Raw genomic sequence first — 17,248 nt, forward strand, 5'->3', positions numbered from 1 at the left:
ACTCTCTGTCTCATTTGGTCATCTCACCCTCTTTCTCCCCCTCCTCTCCTCTCTCCTCCCTAAATGCTCCCCTGTCGTGTTGCTCCTGTTGTTTAATTTGCGTACTCTCTGTCTCATTTGGTCATCTCACCCTCTTTCTCCCCCTCCTCTCTCCTCTCTCCCTCCCTAAACGCTCCCCTGTCGTGTTGCTCCTGTTGTTTAATTTGCGTACTCTCTGTCTCATTTGGTCATCTCACCCTCTTTCTCCCCCTCCTCTCTCCTCTCTCTCCCTCCCTAAACGCTCCCCTGTCGTGTTGCTCCTGTTGTTTAATTTGCGTACTCTCTGTCTCATTTGGTCATCTCACCCTCTTTCTCCCCCTCCTCTCTCTTCTCTCTCTCTCCCTAAACGCTCCCCTGTCGTGTTGCTCCTTCCTTCAGCACTTTAAGGACCTGATCCGTCTGAGGCGGACTGCCGAGTGGCCGCGCTCGTCCCTGGACACGGAGGCGGCGGCAGCGGCGGCAGCCAAGGAGGCTCCGGAGGTGGAGCTGCTGCCCTTCACCCTCTCCCACGAGCGCTGCATCTCCGTGGTGCAGAAGCTGGCCCTCTTCCTGCTCTCCATGGACTTCACCTGCCACGCCGACCTGCTGCTGTTTGTCTGCAAGGCAAGTGAAGTGAAAGTGAAAGTGACTCTATGGCAGAGGTGGTGTAGACACACACACACACTCTGAATTCCACCTCTGCATTTGACCCATCCAGGGTACTGACCCACACAGCTCCATGTGAACACACACAGTGAAGTTAAGTTACACTAACCCGGACACGGACCACACCCGCACTCTCCCCCGATAAACCCAAACAATACCCTACACACATTCATTCACTTATTCAGCGTTACTTTCAAAATGAACTCCAGTCTGCTACTGCAGTTGCCAGTACATACAAGCAGTCTTTTGGGGGGAGAAGGCTTAGTGTAAGTGGCACTCCGTCTTAGTTCCATATGCCACTAATGGAGCAGGCTTCTAGCAACCAGTGTGAACGCGACAACAAATCCAAGCTGCCAAAAATCTTCCTTTTAGACTTTTACTGACAAAAAACGTAACATACAAACAAAACATGAACTCTTTAGGTCTTAAGCCTTCTTCTAAGCTTCCCTTTTCCCTTCCCTCTGTTCCTTCACCTCCATCAGGTGTTGGCGCGGATAGCGAACGCCACGCGGCCAACCATCCACCTGTGTGAGGTGGTGTCGGAGCAGCAGCTGGAGAGGCTGCTGCTGCTGCTGGTGGGCACGGACTTCAACCGCGGGGACATCTCCTGGGGCGGCGCCTGGGCGCAGTACTCCCTCACCTGCATGCTGCAGGACATCCTAGCAGGTACTAGACCCCCCACCCCCAGCAAAGCACACCACAGCACCAAAGATTCTATTTCTGTTAGAGGAAGGAGCACTTGGGAACGAGTGTTACATAAACCCGTAGCAGTTTTGCATAATACAAAAGCGTATAAAACATAAAAATAACATTAGCTACTTATGGAAATTACCAGACTACTTAGAAGTATCCTTAAGAGAGACAGCCAAATAAGAACTAAAAGCAACATCTACCAGGGGAACTGTAGATGGATGTGCAGCAAAGGCAGTCCCTTTTGCTGAAACAGGGTGTATACATTTAATGCCTTTTTTCCATAGCTTCCACCCCATCTTTTATCTCTCAACCATCTCAGAGGATGGATGGACTCCTTCCGTGTGTGTGTGTGTGTGTGTGTGTGTGTGTGTGTGTGTGTGTGTGTGTGTGTTTTAAAACGTGCTTGTCATCCCTGTGCAGGGGAGCTGCTGGCCCCCGGGTCTCTGGAGGGTATGGACGAGGGGGGGGCCATGGGGGAGGAGGCAGGGGCCGCGGCAGCGTGCGCGTCGGCGTGCGCCTCGGCCGAGCCAGAGGAGGCCCTGGCCCAGCCCTCGGCCCTCCCCCTGGTGGAGAGCATCGACGAGGCCCTGGCCCCCGATATCATCGCAGGTACCCCCGGGAGCTCAGCCTCTCTTTTCCAAAGTGCGTTGGTATTCCCGTCCGTAACCACCTCTCCTCTCACCCCTCCCCCTTTTTATACACATGCTCTTTGAGAACGATGATGGTTTTGTTTCATGCTTTTTTCCACTGGTATTAATTTATTGTTTCTTTCTCTTATAGAGCTGCATGTATTTAATTCCTTTTTTCTTTTAGTATTGTCATACAGCTTCTAAAGTGAAATATGTGCAGTATGAGTGTTTTGTGTTTTGTGGCTGCATTTTGTGAGGCCACATTATGCAGATATCCTGTAACTTTAAGATCTAATAGAAAATTGTTTGTCTGCAATCTATGGACGAGGAACATTCACAGGATGTTGATATCAGTGATGTCCATAGTTTTCCACCATGTTATCTACTTGCCAACCTCCCCTCTTCTTGCAGTAGTGTCTTAAACACTGTAATGTTCCAGCCCAAATGTTCATATATGATATATTATTCATATATCATTTTTATTCAAGTTATTTTAATACTTAAATTTGGACAGTGGTGGTTGTGGTTAGAGATCCTCTTCCTGTGATTGCGGACATGTTTGATATTTCGGACCTTTAAAATTGCCTAGTGACGTCCTAAAGAGTACCTCTGTGAGCTTGCTGCTTTTAGTGTGCTTGCTTGGCAATATTAAAGCTGTTTTCATTGTCCAAAGGTGCTCCACCTCTATCATCTTTGGAAAAAGATAAAGACATAGACTTTGACTTGCTACAAGACCTGATGGATGTTGATATTGATCCTTTAGATATTGATTTGGAAAAAGACCCCCTCGCCGCCAAAGTTTTTAAGGTAAGGCTTGCCGCTTTCTTTACTTGATCTTTGTTTTCCTGCAGGACACACAAAGGCTGACATATATCGTCATTGTTTAGGTTCATAGCTGTTGTCAATTCAAATCCAATAGAAACAGTCTGATTTTTTTTTAACATTAAAACTAAAGGAGTGATAATTACAAAAATCTTCCCTATGCACCCCCTCAATTATTATTACTCCTGGTAATAGAAGACCTTACCTTTGATCTTTGTTGTTTTTTTGTGTGTTTGTTTTGTTTGTTTTCTCTTCTCTTCCACAGCCAATTGGCAGCACCTGGTATGACTACTGGGGTGCTGACTATGGCACCTATAACTATAACGCCTATGTAGGGGGCGCAGGGATACCTGTGTCCAAGCCTCCGGCTGCCGCCGAGAAGCCTGGGCCTCAAAGCCTGTCCGTGTCAGTCTCACAAGGTAAGGCACCACTTGGCCTTAAACCCTCTTCTTTAAGGGATGCCTACCGGCCCCTTAGATCCAGACCTCAGTAGACTTCAGTGTCTTGCTGTGTAACACGGAGCATCTGGATTTTGAGGCAAAATGTGTTTTAGGTTTAAAATGTAAGGTTTGAACTCTAAATGCTGTTGAGTGAGGAGATGCCCAGGAGCAGAGATGTACTCCAGATGCCAAGACCATATGTGCTGTTATGATGAGAATCAGACCACACCTCTCTCTCTCTGTCTGTCTCTCATTCTCTCTCTCCGTCTCTCTCTTTCTTCCCTCTCCTCAGCTCTAGATGCTCGTCTAGAGGTGGGTTTGGAACAGCAGGCTGAGCTCATGCTGAAGATGATGGCCACTCTAGAGGCAGACTCCATCCTGCAGGCCCTCACCTCCACCTCCCCCACTGGTACAATCTCTCTCACACACACACACACACACACACACACACACACAAACAACAAGATTTTTGCATTTCCATCCCTTTAATGTTGCCACCCATCTTTACATTCATAGGAACTCTTGTCTATCTATCTGGCATACATTTGATCTTTTACCAATCCCTAATCTCCTCCCTCCCACTCTCTCTCCGTCTGACCTCCAGTGGTCCAGTCCTCTAACGGGACGGACGATTCCCTGCTGCGGGGGCTACACAGCTCCCCCCCTGGCAGCAGTCTAATGGTGCAGCCCTCCTCCATCCCCATGCTGAGTGCCTGCTTCAACAAGCTCTTCTCCATGCTGCAGGTGCATCACGTCCAGGTAAGCCCACAGGAGGACAGGACACCGGGCATACACCACTGGATTGTCCTTGGGGATCATCAGTCACTAGGCCACCACTGACAGTTGAAATATTAATATTGAATCCAGTGCCTGATGTTCATGATGAGAAAAGCCTTTAGGGTGTGTCCATTTGACTATTGTTTACAGCTTAACAGCTCTGTGTTCAGGGACTCACTCTTGATATAAAAAATAATCATAATAATAATCACTCGTTGATAATAATCATTATGTGTCTTTCTGTGTGTCTACACTCAGTTGGAGTCTCTTCTGCAGCTATGGCTGACCCTCAGCCTGAACTCATGTCCGGGCAGCTCGGATGATACCGGCTCGGACATCTTCCTGTTCAACGCCAGCCGCGTGCCCACCATTCCCCTCAACCAAGGTCAGAGCCCCTCTCCGTGTCCTGCCCTGCCCAGCCATCTGCTGCCGCAACTGGACATGACACAAGCGGACCCGTCCCTTCACTATAAAACAGTCACTTATTATCCCCTGACTGTCTTGTGCTGCCCCACCCTCCATTTACCACTAATATCTAAGGTTAATCTTCTGCTCTCTTGCAGTGTCGGTGCGCGGTATGTTGTATAGTAGCGTGTGTGCATACACCTTTACACACATCGTGTGATCACTTTGAATGTAGTTAGTGTGTGCTTACTTTGTGGTGATACACTTCGGCCTCCCGTTGATTGAGTTTAGTGTTCTGATGTCTGACACTCCACAGTTTCACAATGAATGTGGCTGGTTTGTATTTGTTTTGTGTGATGGACACTGGCCTTACTTAGTATATAAAGTGTGGTGCATATTATGTACTTAACGTCCTCTTGTGTGTTTGGACCCCCCCCCCACCTCCAGCCTCCATTAGTAGTTTCCTCACAGTGCTGGCCTGGTACCCCAACACCTCGCTGAGGACCTGGTGCCTGGTGCTGCACAGCCTCACCCTCATGACCAACATGCCCTCCAGTGGTGAGTCCCAGCAGCTACCCTGGTCCAATAGGAAGCATGGGGAAACTTGACTGTCTGTATTTGACTGTGTATAAGAATGTGCTTTATAGAAGTGAAAAGGCGATTTCAGTTATAATTGGTGACTTCCTTTAGTGTGCAGTTATAAAACAAGAAAAAATGGCCTGCTTAAATTGGTTAAAGGAATAAATAAGGATATTTACGAACGAGTGTAGAAATGGATACAATATAAAACTATGTTCTCATCCCCCACAGCCTCCAGTAGTGGGATGGGTGGCCACGACAGCGCGGCCCAGCAGATGGTGTCAGAGCTCACGCTCGTCCCCGTCCTCGTGCGCTTCCTGTCGGGTAGCAACCCCCACGGAACCAGCCAGCACAGCTCCCAGGTACAACCGCTCTCCTCAGCCTCAGCCTTTGTTCTCTCAGCGTGATGATTTCAATGATTTACTAGAACTTTCTATGTGTGAGAGGTGTATATACTAGAGTTAGTAGGGATAGGCGCGCTCTACTTCAAAAAAAAAAAAAATGCGTTTTCGGGTGCGAGTAAAAGAATGTAAAGAATTTATTCTACTAATAGTATATACTAGAGCCCATCAGTATCTCTGTTAAGGATGCTTGATTACTATGACTTAAATTTAAGCATGGATGTCATGTTCCTTTCCTCCTTGACAGGTGGGGCCCACTGCAACCCAAGCTATGCAAGAGTTCCTGACCAGGCTCCAGGTGCACCTGTCCTCCTCGTGTCCCCAGATGTTCAGCGGATTCCTGCTGGAGCTTATGCACATTCTGTCCATGGAGAGGTGTGTGTGTGTGTGTGTGTGTGTGTGTGTGTGTGTGGAGGGTTTCTGACTGTGTTTAGGCCAATATTCTTGCCGTCATATATCCACATTTCTATAGGAACTGATTGATATGGAACGATGCCATCCCCTTCAGTGGAGTGTTGAGCTTCCCTGTTCCAGTTTGAGAACAGTTACGCATTTGTATCCGTGTTTCCCCTGTCATCCTGAGCCCTGTGTTCTGTGTCCTTCCCCTCTCTGCCTGCAGGGGACCCTTCCTGTCAGGCCAGGGCCCACTGGACGCCCAGGTCAAGTTGCTGGAGTTCACCCTGGAGCAGAGCTTCGAGTCTGTGTCGGTCGGCACCATAATGTCCGTCATCGAGTCCATCACCTTCCTGGTGCACCACTACATCACCTGCTCCGACAAGGTGGTGTCTCGCAGCGGCTCCGACAGCTCCGTGGGCGCCCGCGCCTGCTTCGGCGGCCTCTTCGCCAACATCATCCGGCCCGGCGACGCCAAGGCCGTCTGCGGCGAGACCACGCGCGACCAGCTCATGTTTAACCTTCTCAAGCTGGTCAACACGCTGGTCAAGCTGCCGCTCACGGCCGACGGCAAGTTCAGCGGCCGGGCGTCCCCCGGCGGGGGCAACGGCTCCAGCGACAGCGTCTCGGACGAGGAGAAGGTGTGCGGCAGCAAGGAGGGGGGAGCCGGGCCGGGCGGAGCGACCCCACACCAGGGCCCCGCCGTCGGGGTTGCAGACCTGGTGCTGGGGAACCAGCAGGTCATGAGCCAGATCCTCTCGGCTCTGGGCCAGTGCAACAGCAGCGCCATGGCCATGATCATAGGTATGGAAGTGTGTGTGTGTGTGTGTGTGTGTGTGTGTGTGTGTCTTGGTTGGGGTGTGTGTGTCTTGTCTGGGGCGTGTGTGTGTGTGTGTGTGTGTGTGTGTTGGTTGGGGGGTGTGTGTGTGTGTGTTATTTGGGGTGTGTGTGAATGTGTGTGTGTGTTGGTTTGTGTGTATGTGTGTGTGTGTGTGCGTGTGTATGTGCTGGTTGGGGTGTGTGTGTGTTGGTTGGGGTGTGTGTGTTGGTTGGGGTGTGTGTGTGTGTGTGTGTGTGTGTGTTTGGTGTATTTGTTTTTGGTTTGTGGGAGTTTAGTTTTTGTCTCTACATTTCAGAGAGCAAGTGAATTTAAGGTGCAGATTAATCTTCAATAGAAACTTCAAATTAAAGCTTAAGTGGACTGCCAGAGAATAAATGGGTTTAATTATGTGGACAAAATAATAGATTAGAGAGAATAAAACTTTTGTTCTATAATTAATCTTTCTACCGTGACTGCCAAAAACAGTTTTCTGGTTTGTTTTCAGCCACACTCTGTGTAAACAATTCTTTATTGATCCACGCTTCAATTACCAAGATTCCTAAAGATTTTTCTCTGCATCTCCATCTCTCTCTCTCTCTCTCTCGCTCCCCCCCCCCCCCCCCCTCTCCCGTATTCCTCTCGCTTCCTCCCCCCCCCCCCCCCCCCACAGGAGCCAGCGGCCTCCACCTGACCAAGCATGAGAACTTCCACGGCGGTCTGGATGCCATCTCTGTGGGCGATGGCCTCTTCACCATCCTCACCACCCTCAGCAAGAGGGCCACCTCAGTGCAGGTCATGCTGCAGCCCATCCTCACCTACATGGCCTGCGGGTACATGGGCCGACAGGTAAGCAACACCGCCAGTGCTAACCACACTCACCAACAGAGTAATACACCTGGGTAGAGGGTAAAGGTAGTGGGGTGGTGACATGCTCCTCAGTTCCACTGGATGCGGTTGGTGAGATCTTAAAGCTCCTGATAAAAATGGAAAATGCTGTAGAGGACTCCAGCTCATGGACTTATAGTTAATTTATAGTTAATTTATTCCAACATATTCTATTTTACTGGAGTAAATAGATGGTGTGTGTTGTACAGTCCTGCATGCAGTCCTCTGTTTGATATTCTCGTGTGGTAGCAAAGCATTTTGATCATGTCATCTACTCTGTGCAGTAGAATGGCCCCCTACTGTGAGTTTGAATTCTCTTCCTGATTGCTGTTGCAGGGCTCTCTGTCCACATGCCAGCTGTCTGAGCCTCTGCTCTGGTTCATCCTGAGGGTGCTGGACACCAGCGAAGCCCTCAAGGCCTTCCACGACATGGGTACGCCTGCATATATGACTTTTATTTTTCTTATTTTTATTTATTTCTATGAGATGATTGTAATTGTAATGAGATGATTGTTTGTGAAGTGACCTTGGGTGTCATGAAAGGCGCTTTAAATAAAATGTATTATTATTATTATTATTATTATTATTTTTATTATTATTATTATTATTATTATTATTTGTGGTCACTCGAACAGAGCTTCAACATGTCCGCTGTTTGTCTGCCTCCCTAAAGTCATTTTTGTTGTTGTTGTTTCTTGCAGGTGGTGTTCAGCTGATCTGCAACAACATGGTGACGAGCACGCGGGCCATCGTGAACACGGCACGCAGCATGGTGTCCACCATCATGAAGTTCCTGGACTCCAGCCCCGGCAAGGCGGCCGACGGCAGCCTGAAGGCCCGTGTGTTGGCCTCGGAGCCCGACAACGCAGAGGGCCTGCACAACTTCGCTCCGCTGGGTACGTGCACTGAAAACTTTCTGTGTTCATTCACACACTCTCACCCACAGAGTTCACACACACTTTAATACACACTTAGAGCATACATATACACACACTCTTTCATTACTCGTTCACATTTGCATACACAAGTATTAACAATTTGCACACAATCCATCATATGATTACAATTTAAACAAATGCAGTGACATTTTAAAGTTACTTAAGTCTTTGGTGTGACTTGTCCCTCCTCAGGCACCATAACTTCCAGCAGCCCCACGGCACAGCCGGCTGAGGTGCTGCTCCAGGCCACGCCCCCGCACCGCAGAGCGCGCTCCGCTGCCTGGTCCTACATCTTCCTGCCGGAGGAGGCCTGGTGTGACCTCACCATCCACCTCCCCGCCGCAGTGCTGCTCAAGGAGGTCCACATCCAGCCGCATCTGGCCTCGCTAGCCAGTGAGTCTCACTAAAACACACACACACACACACACACACACACACACACACACACACACCAGACACACACACACACACACACACACACATACATACAGACACACACACCAGACACACACACACACACACCAGACACACACACACACCAGACACACACACACACCAGACACACACACACACCAGACACACACACCAGACACACACACACATACACACACACACACCTACTTTTTCAGTTCTCCTCAAAATATCCTTCCTGACCCATTCTCCTCTGCCACACACATGCCTGTTTAGACAGAAGTCTTGCAGTATGTCAGTAGATGCATTTTCACATGGTGCCTCATACGCATAAACACACAGATGTGCACGTTAGGCATGTCAGCCTTGCTCTAAACATACCCTTAATCTATAGTCACACTCTAGTGCACAGGCAATTACAGGGGCACATACTCAACAGAAGGAGTTAAATACTTAACCGTAAGTGCATTACTGTATGTGCAACGCATGACTTGACTAACGAAGCTATTAGTATTAAATATGCAGTTAAGTGCATCACTTGAACGCCCGAGGCAAACCATTAACGGAACATACACAAATGTTTCAGCTGCTAATTGTCACGACACTGAGCCTGTACAGAGGATGACCTCAGGCTCACACAGCATAGCGTGCTGCTTTACAGAAGTTACAGAACTAGGCCTGTGTGCTTCACTGTTCTTGAGTATTTGCTTAAAAAAACCAAATCAAAGCATAATGAGAGGTCATCAAAGCATGACATTTGATTTGAATCGCTGTAATCATCGAGAATCATCACCATCAGTATATCAATCAATATCAATCTATTAACATTCATAGTAAATGATTCTAATAAAAAAGAAATGTACCGTGCTCTGACAAGCTTGTCGTTAACTGACCCTCCCCCCCCCATCCCCCTAGCCTGCCCGTCGTCCGTGTCGGTGGAGATCAGTGCCGATGGCGTCAACATGCTGCCGCTGTCCACGCCGATCATCACCAGCGGTCTGACCTACATCAAGATCCAGCTGGTGAAGGCAGAGGTGGCGTCGGCCGTGTGCCTGCGGCTGCACCGTCCGCGTGACGCCAGCACACTCGGCCTCTCCCAGATCAAGCTGCTCGGCCTCACCGCCTTCGGCAACACTTCCTCCGCCACCGTCAACAACCCCTTCCTGCCCTCCGAGGACCAGGTGTCTAAGACCAGGTACTGAGGTCACACACACACACTCACCCTAGACTGCATCAAGCAAAGCTATAGACTTAAGACCAGGTGTCTAAGACCAGGTACTGAGGTCGCACACACACTCACCCTAGACTGCATCAAGCAAGGCTATAGACTTAGACCAGGTGTCTAAGACCAGGTACTGAGGTCGCACACTGAGCAGACTGCATCAAGGAAAGCTATAGACTTAGACCAGATGAGACTGTTCAAATTAATGTCTATTTTTTTTTAATGTATGTCTGTCTTTTGTATTGTCTCTATGTTGTCGGCTGTCTATATCCAACCCCCAACCCACACACACACACACACACACATGTTAGAATATTAATAAGCACGCTAAAGTTGAAGAATGGACTGGAGGACGAAGTCAGGTTTCTGTAGGTTTATTTCAGCGTGGAGTCCCCTCTCAGCTGCTGCTTCGAGAAAGGCCTACCTGATAGCAGAACGCAATGGCATTTTATACATTCAGTCGGGTCACAGAACAGAAGGAGGGGGGGAAGGCCACACCCTTTAGGTGAGGGGGGGGGGCACAGTGAGGGGTTCACCTATGGGGGGATGGGGTTGATGCCAGGACACAAAGAACTCTAGCAGGAAGAGGGGGAGGGGGGGGGGGGGGGGTCACATGTCATTTGCATTTGGATCTCAGTGAGAGACAGAGTACACATCCAAAGTGAGTTGCAGATACAGAGCAAGCAGTAAATGTCTTACTACGTACAACAATAGCAATATTTCCAGTTCCATCACACACACACACACACACACACACACACACACACACACACACACACACACTTCTTCCCCTTATAAAAATCTTCCTGTCATTAAATTAATCTCTTGGTCTCTCTCATATTCCCCCCCCCCTCTCAGTATTGGCTGGCTGCGTCTCCTGCACCACTGCCTGACGCATGTGAGTGACCTGGAGGCCGTGATGGCCAGTGCGGCCGCTCCCACGGCCAACCTCCTACAGACCTGCGCCGCGCTGCTCATGTCGCCCTACTGCGGCATGCACTCGCCCAACATCGAGGCCGTCCTGGTCAAGATCGGCCTCCAGTCCACCGCCATCGGCCTCAAGCTCATCGACATCCTGCTGCGCAACTGCGCCGCCTCCGGCACAGACCCCAACAGTAAGCCGACACAAACACCCACATGAGCGCACCACGCATACACCATATAATGCCGTGATAAACAAGAATGGGAGTATTCAGAGAATGCAAACCTCCGCCTTGTGACCTTGACCTTTGACCTTGACATCTGAAAATCGAATCAATTATTGCCATTATATTACCCAATCTCCCCACAAAGTTTGATGGAAATCGGTCCATGCGTGTCTGCGTAATCCTGCTAACAATCAAACATACAGGGGCGAAAACATAACCTCCTTGGCGGAGGTAATAATTGAAGGCAAACCACTGAACTCAGGCAGAGTCGTATATGCATTGAATTATAGAACGTCTCTTGTTCCCTTTTGATCTCGAGTGACCGTCCATAACGCGCTTCTGAGTGCCCAAACGGTGCTCTTTATTGGGCTGTTAGTCAATGAGTCGTGAAATCTGTTGCTCTGAAGGCAATTACCAGGGCTAATTTTCACTCTTCAAAGCATTTGTCTAAAGCATAATCACCTGCTCAAGTGAACGTGTTAATGTGCGCGATGTGGCAGTGTGCATGGGCCAGTGGGCGTCATTACACAACATTACCCTTATTATTTATTCTTCAACATCAGGCCACACATTGGGTTCATACTGAGTATCTAGAGTCCTCTGTTATGTGTTCTTGATGAGTCTAATTGCCCTGTGTGGTTCTGTTATGTGTTCATTGTGAGTCTAATTGCCCTGTGTCGTTTCCTGCCTCAGATCTCAACAGCCCCCTGCTCTTTGGGAGGCTCAACGGCCTCTCCTCCGACTCCACCATCGACATCCTCTACCAGCTGGGCACCACCCAGGACCCTGGCACCAAAGACAGGTTTGGGACTCAAATAAATCCTTTGTTATCACTCTTTGTTGTGAAGTTTTCTAATGAGTTTGCCCTCAGAGAACTACGCGCATGTACAATATTGCAACAGCTATTGAATGTCAAATGTTGTATGACTCAAGTTCAGCAAGAAGTACAACAGAAATAAGTCCGGATGCAACAGCAGCGTAAGCTTAAAGCAGTGCAGGAGAGGTAGAATAAGGACAGTGGCCTGTCATATATTTTGACAAATACAAACATTTGTATTCATTGGCTTAAAGGGTGTCTGAAGAAAGCCATCCCTGGAGATGCTCTCAGGCAGGCCAATCTTGTGCTAAAAGGAGTATTTGGAATACAGGTTTTTGCGGTTATGAATTCTTGCTCCGAATGTTTATTTCTCAGCTGATTTTCATCCAGCACAGCTCACTTCTGGGAATAGCATCCCTGGCAGCGAGTTGTGTCGAACGAAATGGACTAAGACAGGCTTTCAGTCACAAGTAAATGGCTCAAAAGAGACCTGAGGTTACACCAGGTCACCGGACGCTTCTCCACAGAAAAAACCTTTTCTGTCATCTGTAATTGAATGAACTTGAACTAGTTCACAAATGTAGATTTTGTGTGGGATAATGTCTATGGGTCTAGCTTTTAACACGGCCTCATATTTCATGGAATGAGTGGATTTCATGGAACCTCTAACTAACACTGCAAGACATGCTTTGTGCTCTCCCAACGTCAATGACAGCAGTGTCAAGCAACCACTGGCCTCACTGTGACCCCCGACGCAGAGTATGAATGCTAACTGGACGTCTTTTCTGCCCACAGGGTCCAGGCTCTCCTGCAGTGGGTGCACGACTCCGCCTGCGTGGCGGCCATGAAGAGGAGTGCTCCGCTAGGCTACATGGGCCCGAGCACCTCCTCGCCCCGGGAGTACGGCCTGCTCATGCCCTCGCCCTCACACCTGCACTGCGTGGCGGCCATCTTGTGGCACAGCTACGAGCTGCCGGTGGACTACGACCTGCCCGCACTGCTCAACCGCGAGCTGTTTGAGTAAGTATAGCGACACAGAGATTACGGGACACACTCTTTCAGTTGTGCACGCACAGGCATACGTGTGTAAAACAGCATCACTTTCCTTCATCTGCTTAGGCTCTCATTCATTGGTCCCTACAGACATGCACACAAGCGCTAATACACTTAGCGCTATTAAGCCACTTTATCATGAACACAAACTGGAACACTCAGTTTCTCATAGTCAAACACTCCTTTTTCCTGCCACTCTTTTGACATTTGTTTATTTACATGGTCAGCTGCATACACGCACTCACACACTCACTTGCAATGATGCATTTAATGGAAAGACGAAAGTAGATGGCTGCCTTTTAGGCATGGACAACAATGAATGACTTCAGTTCAACAGAGATGGTAATACCTGTATCAGAGACGAACGTTAAAGTAGAGATGGTAATACCTGTATCAGAGACGAACGTTAAAGTGTTGTCCCCAAGCCATTTTCCCGATACGCTAACAATAAGCTTAGGGCAACCACATTTGATTTACTTGTCTTTACATGCAGGCCAAAACTGTGAATTAGCCTTCCCTTGCAGAAAGCCTTTCTGTATATAGTGGCACCTGCCGTGTGTGTGTGTGTGTGTGTGTGTGTTTCTGGTCATGTAGAGACCACTCTCCCTCCCTGCACCCGCTCCTTGCTGTGGTTTATTCATGTAAGAGTGCCTGCTTAATATGACATGAATACTTCATCCCCCACACAACAGAACAAACTACTCCGCTCCATCCAAAATGGTTTCCCTTTAAAAGCATGTGCACCTAGGCACTCTGTCCCCTTTCAGAATGCATACACACATGGAAATCTGTTAACTTACCTGGGCATGCATGTGGGATTTAGGGCACAGTTTTTATGGCTGCGCAAAGACTGGTCTGAGATTTAGGAGTTGCGTGTTGTAGGAGCTGTTCGGTTTCGGCTCATGGAAAGTGCAGAATAGAATGCTCTTTAATGTGCAGACTCACTTTTCAGTGAGACAGTGGTTAGTCATGTTACTGTCATATAAAAATCTCTACCTCTCTCGCTCTCTCGCTCTTTATCGCTCTCTCTTTCTTTCTTTCTTTCTTTCTCTCTTTCTTTCTTTCTTTCTTTCTTTCTTTCTTTCTTTCTCTCTTTCTCTCTCTCTCTCTCTCTCTATCGCTCTCTCTTTCTTTCTTTCTTTCTTTCTTTCTTTCTTTCTCTCTTTCTCTCTCTCTCTCTCTCTCTCTCTCTCTCTCTCTCTCTCCATCCCCTTGTTTCTGCAGGCTGTTGTATAACTGGTCCATGTCCCTGGCCTGTAACCTGGTCCTGAAGAAGGCGGTGGACAGCCTGCTGTGCTCCATGTGCCACGTGCACCCCAACTACTTCTCTCTCCTCATGTCCTGGATGGGCGTGGTGCCTGCGCCGGCCGCCCAGTCCCAGACGCGCCACCGCCTCTCCCTCACCGACGACGGCAAGAAGCAGCACGACGCGGCGGCCGCGGCCACAAGCTCGGCGTCGCACGGCGGCGGGGGCCTGACGGACGACTCGAAGCACGCCCGCTCCCCGCCCGCCCTGTCCGAGTCGCAGCTGGCCACCCTGGCGGCCGCCTCGCAGTCGCCCGGCGCCATCCAGCAGCTGCTGGACTCGGGGCTGCCCTCGCTCCTGGTGCGTAGCCTGGCCAGCCTCTGCTGCAGCCTGCTGGCCAGCGCAGACCTCCCCTTACCCAGCTCCGTCGCCTCTTCCTCGCCGTCCTCATCGTCCTCCGGCGCGTCCTCGTCTTCGTCATCGCAAGCCGAGCGACGGCAGCAGCAGCACCACCACCACCACAACTATCACAACTTTCCTTCCACGTCCTCCTCTCCGTCGTCCTCATCATCATCATCATCCTCCTCCTCCTCACCACCGCCGGTGAGCCGAGCCACGCTCTCCCCGGAGCTGGCGGCCCCAGTGCTGCGCTTCCTGACGGAGGTGGGCAACAGCCACGCCATGAAGGACTGGCTGGGCGGCCCGGAGGTCAACCCGCTGTGGACGGCGCTGCTCTTCCTGCTCTGCCACTCCAGTGCCAGCGCTGGCAGCATCAGCATGGGCCACAGCAACGGCCCTAGCAACAGCAGCACTGGCCCTAGCAACAGCAGCAGCAACGGGCAGGCGACCGCGGGGGCATCGTCATCGTCAGCATCATCGGCTGGGGCGTCCGCAGCAGCCGGTCCGTCATCACTATCGTCCCCCTCTTCCTCCTCCGCTGGATGCTCTCTTCCCCCTCTCTCCTCCCCAGTACAGACCCCGGGCTTGCGGTACTCCCTGGGCCCAGTCAGGCGGACGGGCGGCCTCACCACCCAGCAGCGCACCAGCATTGAGAACGCCACGGTGGCATTCTTCCTGCAGTGCATCTCCTGCCACCCCAACAACCAGCGCCTCATGGCACAGGTACGAGCTAGGGGTGTGTGTTTGTGTGTGTGTGTGTCTATGCATTAGTCTGAGCATCCGTGTAGAAGAGGTGTGTGTGTGTGTGTGTGTGTGTGTGTGTGTGTGTCTATGCATTAGTCTGAGCATCCGTGTAGAAGAGGTATGTGTGTGTGTGTGTGTGTGTGTGTGTGTTTGTCTATGCATGCATGTAGTCTGAGCATCTATGTAGAAGAGAGGTGTAGAGGTGTGTGTGTGTGTGTGTGTCAGGAAGAAAGAAGTGTTAAGCCTAACTATTAAGGTGGACAACACATCAACACATCAACCTATCAGCACTGAGGTTACTGACCCATGTGCTAGAGTGGGGATGCATCAGAGAGTCTCATGGAGGGATGTGAAGCTGGTTCTGACCTCCGGTTCCCTTGCTCTGTGTGTGTGTGTGTGTGTGTGTGTGTGTGTGTGTGTGTGTGTGTGTGTGAGTGTGAGCAAGAGAGAAAGAGTCTCATGGAGGGATGTGAAGCTGGTCCTGACCTCCGGTGGTTCCCTTGCAGGTCCTGTGTGAGCTTTTCCAGTCGGCCCCTCAGCGCGGGAATGTGCCCATCTCTGGGAACATCTCCGGCTTCATCCGCAGGCTCTTCCTGCAGCTCATGCTGGAGGATGAGAAGGTCACGGTCTTCCTGCAGTCGCCCTGTCCGGTGAGCCCCCTACACACACACACACACACACACACACACACACACACAGACATTCAACCCTCAAGCTTTTAACTGTCAGGTGCGTTACTTATAAACCATCACACCAAAAATAATGTCCACAGTCACCACTCTCAGTTTCCCTTATCTGATATGAAAACGTGGAGGTTTAAATAATGAGTAAAAGTAAGTTAGACTGTGGTGGACATTTCAAAATGTCGATTGAAAACCATTGTTAGACTGTCCTCAGCCTTACACACGTGCTTTGTTACAGTCTTGTAGGAATACGGAAGTAGCTGACAGTCCTTTACTTTTGCTCTGCGCTGTGCAGTAGTCCCAGGTGACCACAAGGGGCCAGCCACGCATTGTGGATGTTCAGAGACTAGTGTCACACACACGAAGTCCCTGCTCAGAAAATGGGTCTCTAATGCACATATCCATCTTCAACTCCAGCTCGCCCACAGGCTATGCCACGAGGAACTGTGCCAGCCGGCAAAAATCAGTGGGCATCATCGGTGGGCATCATCACTCACTTCATTTCATCGATTTCAAACGGTCTGCGCAATTTAGCAGGGCACTCCAGCAGAGGCCTGTCCAGCTCTGTGTCCTCTTATCAGAGGTGGCTGTGTGGTGATGATGCATGGATGTAGATCTTAGCCTCCCGACGCGTTGACACACTGAAGCAGTGTGTGTCTGACCAGCAGTCCGCCGCCTTTACGACTCACTTAACCTTCACAGACGCGCGGCGGCGGTGCTCCCGTCCCCCATTTGTCCAGCTTTATCTTTCCGTTATTTGCGCCCCCCCCCCTCCCTCCGTCATTGCTATCTCCGTTGTGCATCTAAGCTTCACGCCGTCCAGCCTCAGAGGTCACGCAGTACAGGATGGGTTCCTTTTGTTGTGTCACACACACACACACACACACACACACACAGGGCAGGAGAACAGGACACAGGGATAGGAGGTAAGACAGATGGACCAGTCCAGGAGAAAGGGGATGGTTAGGAGTATGAGAGGATGAGGAGTAGTAGTGTGCTAAAGGGATGAAAGAGAGAAGAATGTGTTCTGCTCATTCATTGTTCTTCGGTGGGGTTTCA

The 17,248-nt window shown here is 50.0% G+C and overlaps 1 protein-coding gene across 10 annotated transcripts in view; it reads left to right on the forward strand.

Annotated features, from left to right (window-relative positions):
* The window catches only part of birc6 (baculoviral IAP repeat containing 6), a 136,978-nt gene that overhangs the window by 38,942 nt on the left and 80,788 nt on the right, over positions 1–17,248 (forward strand). For 8 of the 10 annotated variants that reach the window (XM_080848993.1, XM_080848997.1, XM_080848995.1 and 5 more), the window contains exons 35-56: positions 418–642; positions 1,167–1,350; positions 1,798–2,019; positions 2,680–2,813; positions 3,094–3,247; positions 3,561–3,677; positions 3,873–4,027; positions 4,304–4,430; positions 4,898–5,008; positions 5,261–5,391; positions 5,678–5,805; positions 6,050–6,627; positions 7,314–7,489; positions 7,865–7,961; positions 8,230–8,424; positions 8,659–8,859; positions 9,793–10,072; positions 10,958–11,214; positions 11,941–12,049; positions 12,860–13,084; positions 14,342–15,485; positions 16,013–16,156. In XM_080848993.1, coding sequence (XP_080705119.1) covers positions 418–642; positions 1,167–1,350; positions 1,798–2,019; positions 2,680–2,813; positions 3,094–3,247; positions 3,561–3,677; positions 3,873–4,027; positions 4,304–4,430; positions 4,898–5,008; positions 5,261–5,391; positions 5,678–5,805; positions 6,050–6,627; positions 7,314–7,489; positions 7,865–7,961; positions 8,230–8,424; positions 8,659–8,859; positions 9,793–10,072; positions 10,958–11,214; positions 11,941–12,049; positions 12,860–13,084; positions 14,342–15,485; positions 16,013–16,156 — 5,094 coding nt within the window. The remainder of the gene's footprint in view (positions 1–417; positions 643–1,166; positions 1,351–1,797; positions 2,020–2,679; positions 2,814–3,093; positions 3,248–3,560; positions 3,678–3,872; positions 4,028–4,303; positions 4,431–4,897; positions 5,009–5,260; positions 5,392–5,677; positions 5,806–6,049; positions 6,628–7,313; positions 7,490–7,864; positions 7,962–8,229; positions 8,425–8,658; positions 8,860–9,792; positions 10,073–10,957; positions 11,215–11,940; positions 12,050–12,859; positions 13,085–14,341; positions 15,486–16,012; positions 16,157–17,248) is intronic. The other 2 variants (XM_080849000.1, XM_080848996.1) reach the window with 2 other exon arrangements.

The sequence above is a fragment of the Sprattus sprattus genome (genome assembly GCF_963457725.1).
Source record: "Sprattus sprattus genome assembly, chromosome: 12".
Lineage (NCBI taxonomy): Eukaryota > Metazoa > Chordata > Actinopteri > Clupeiformes > Clupeidae > Sprattus > Sprattus sprattus.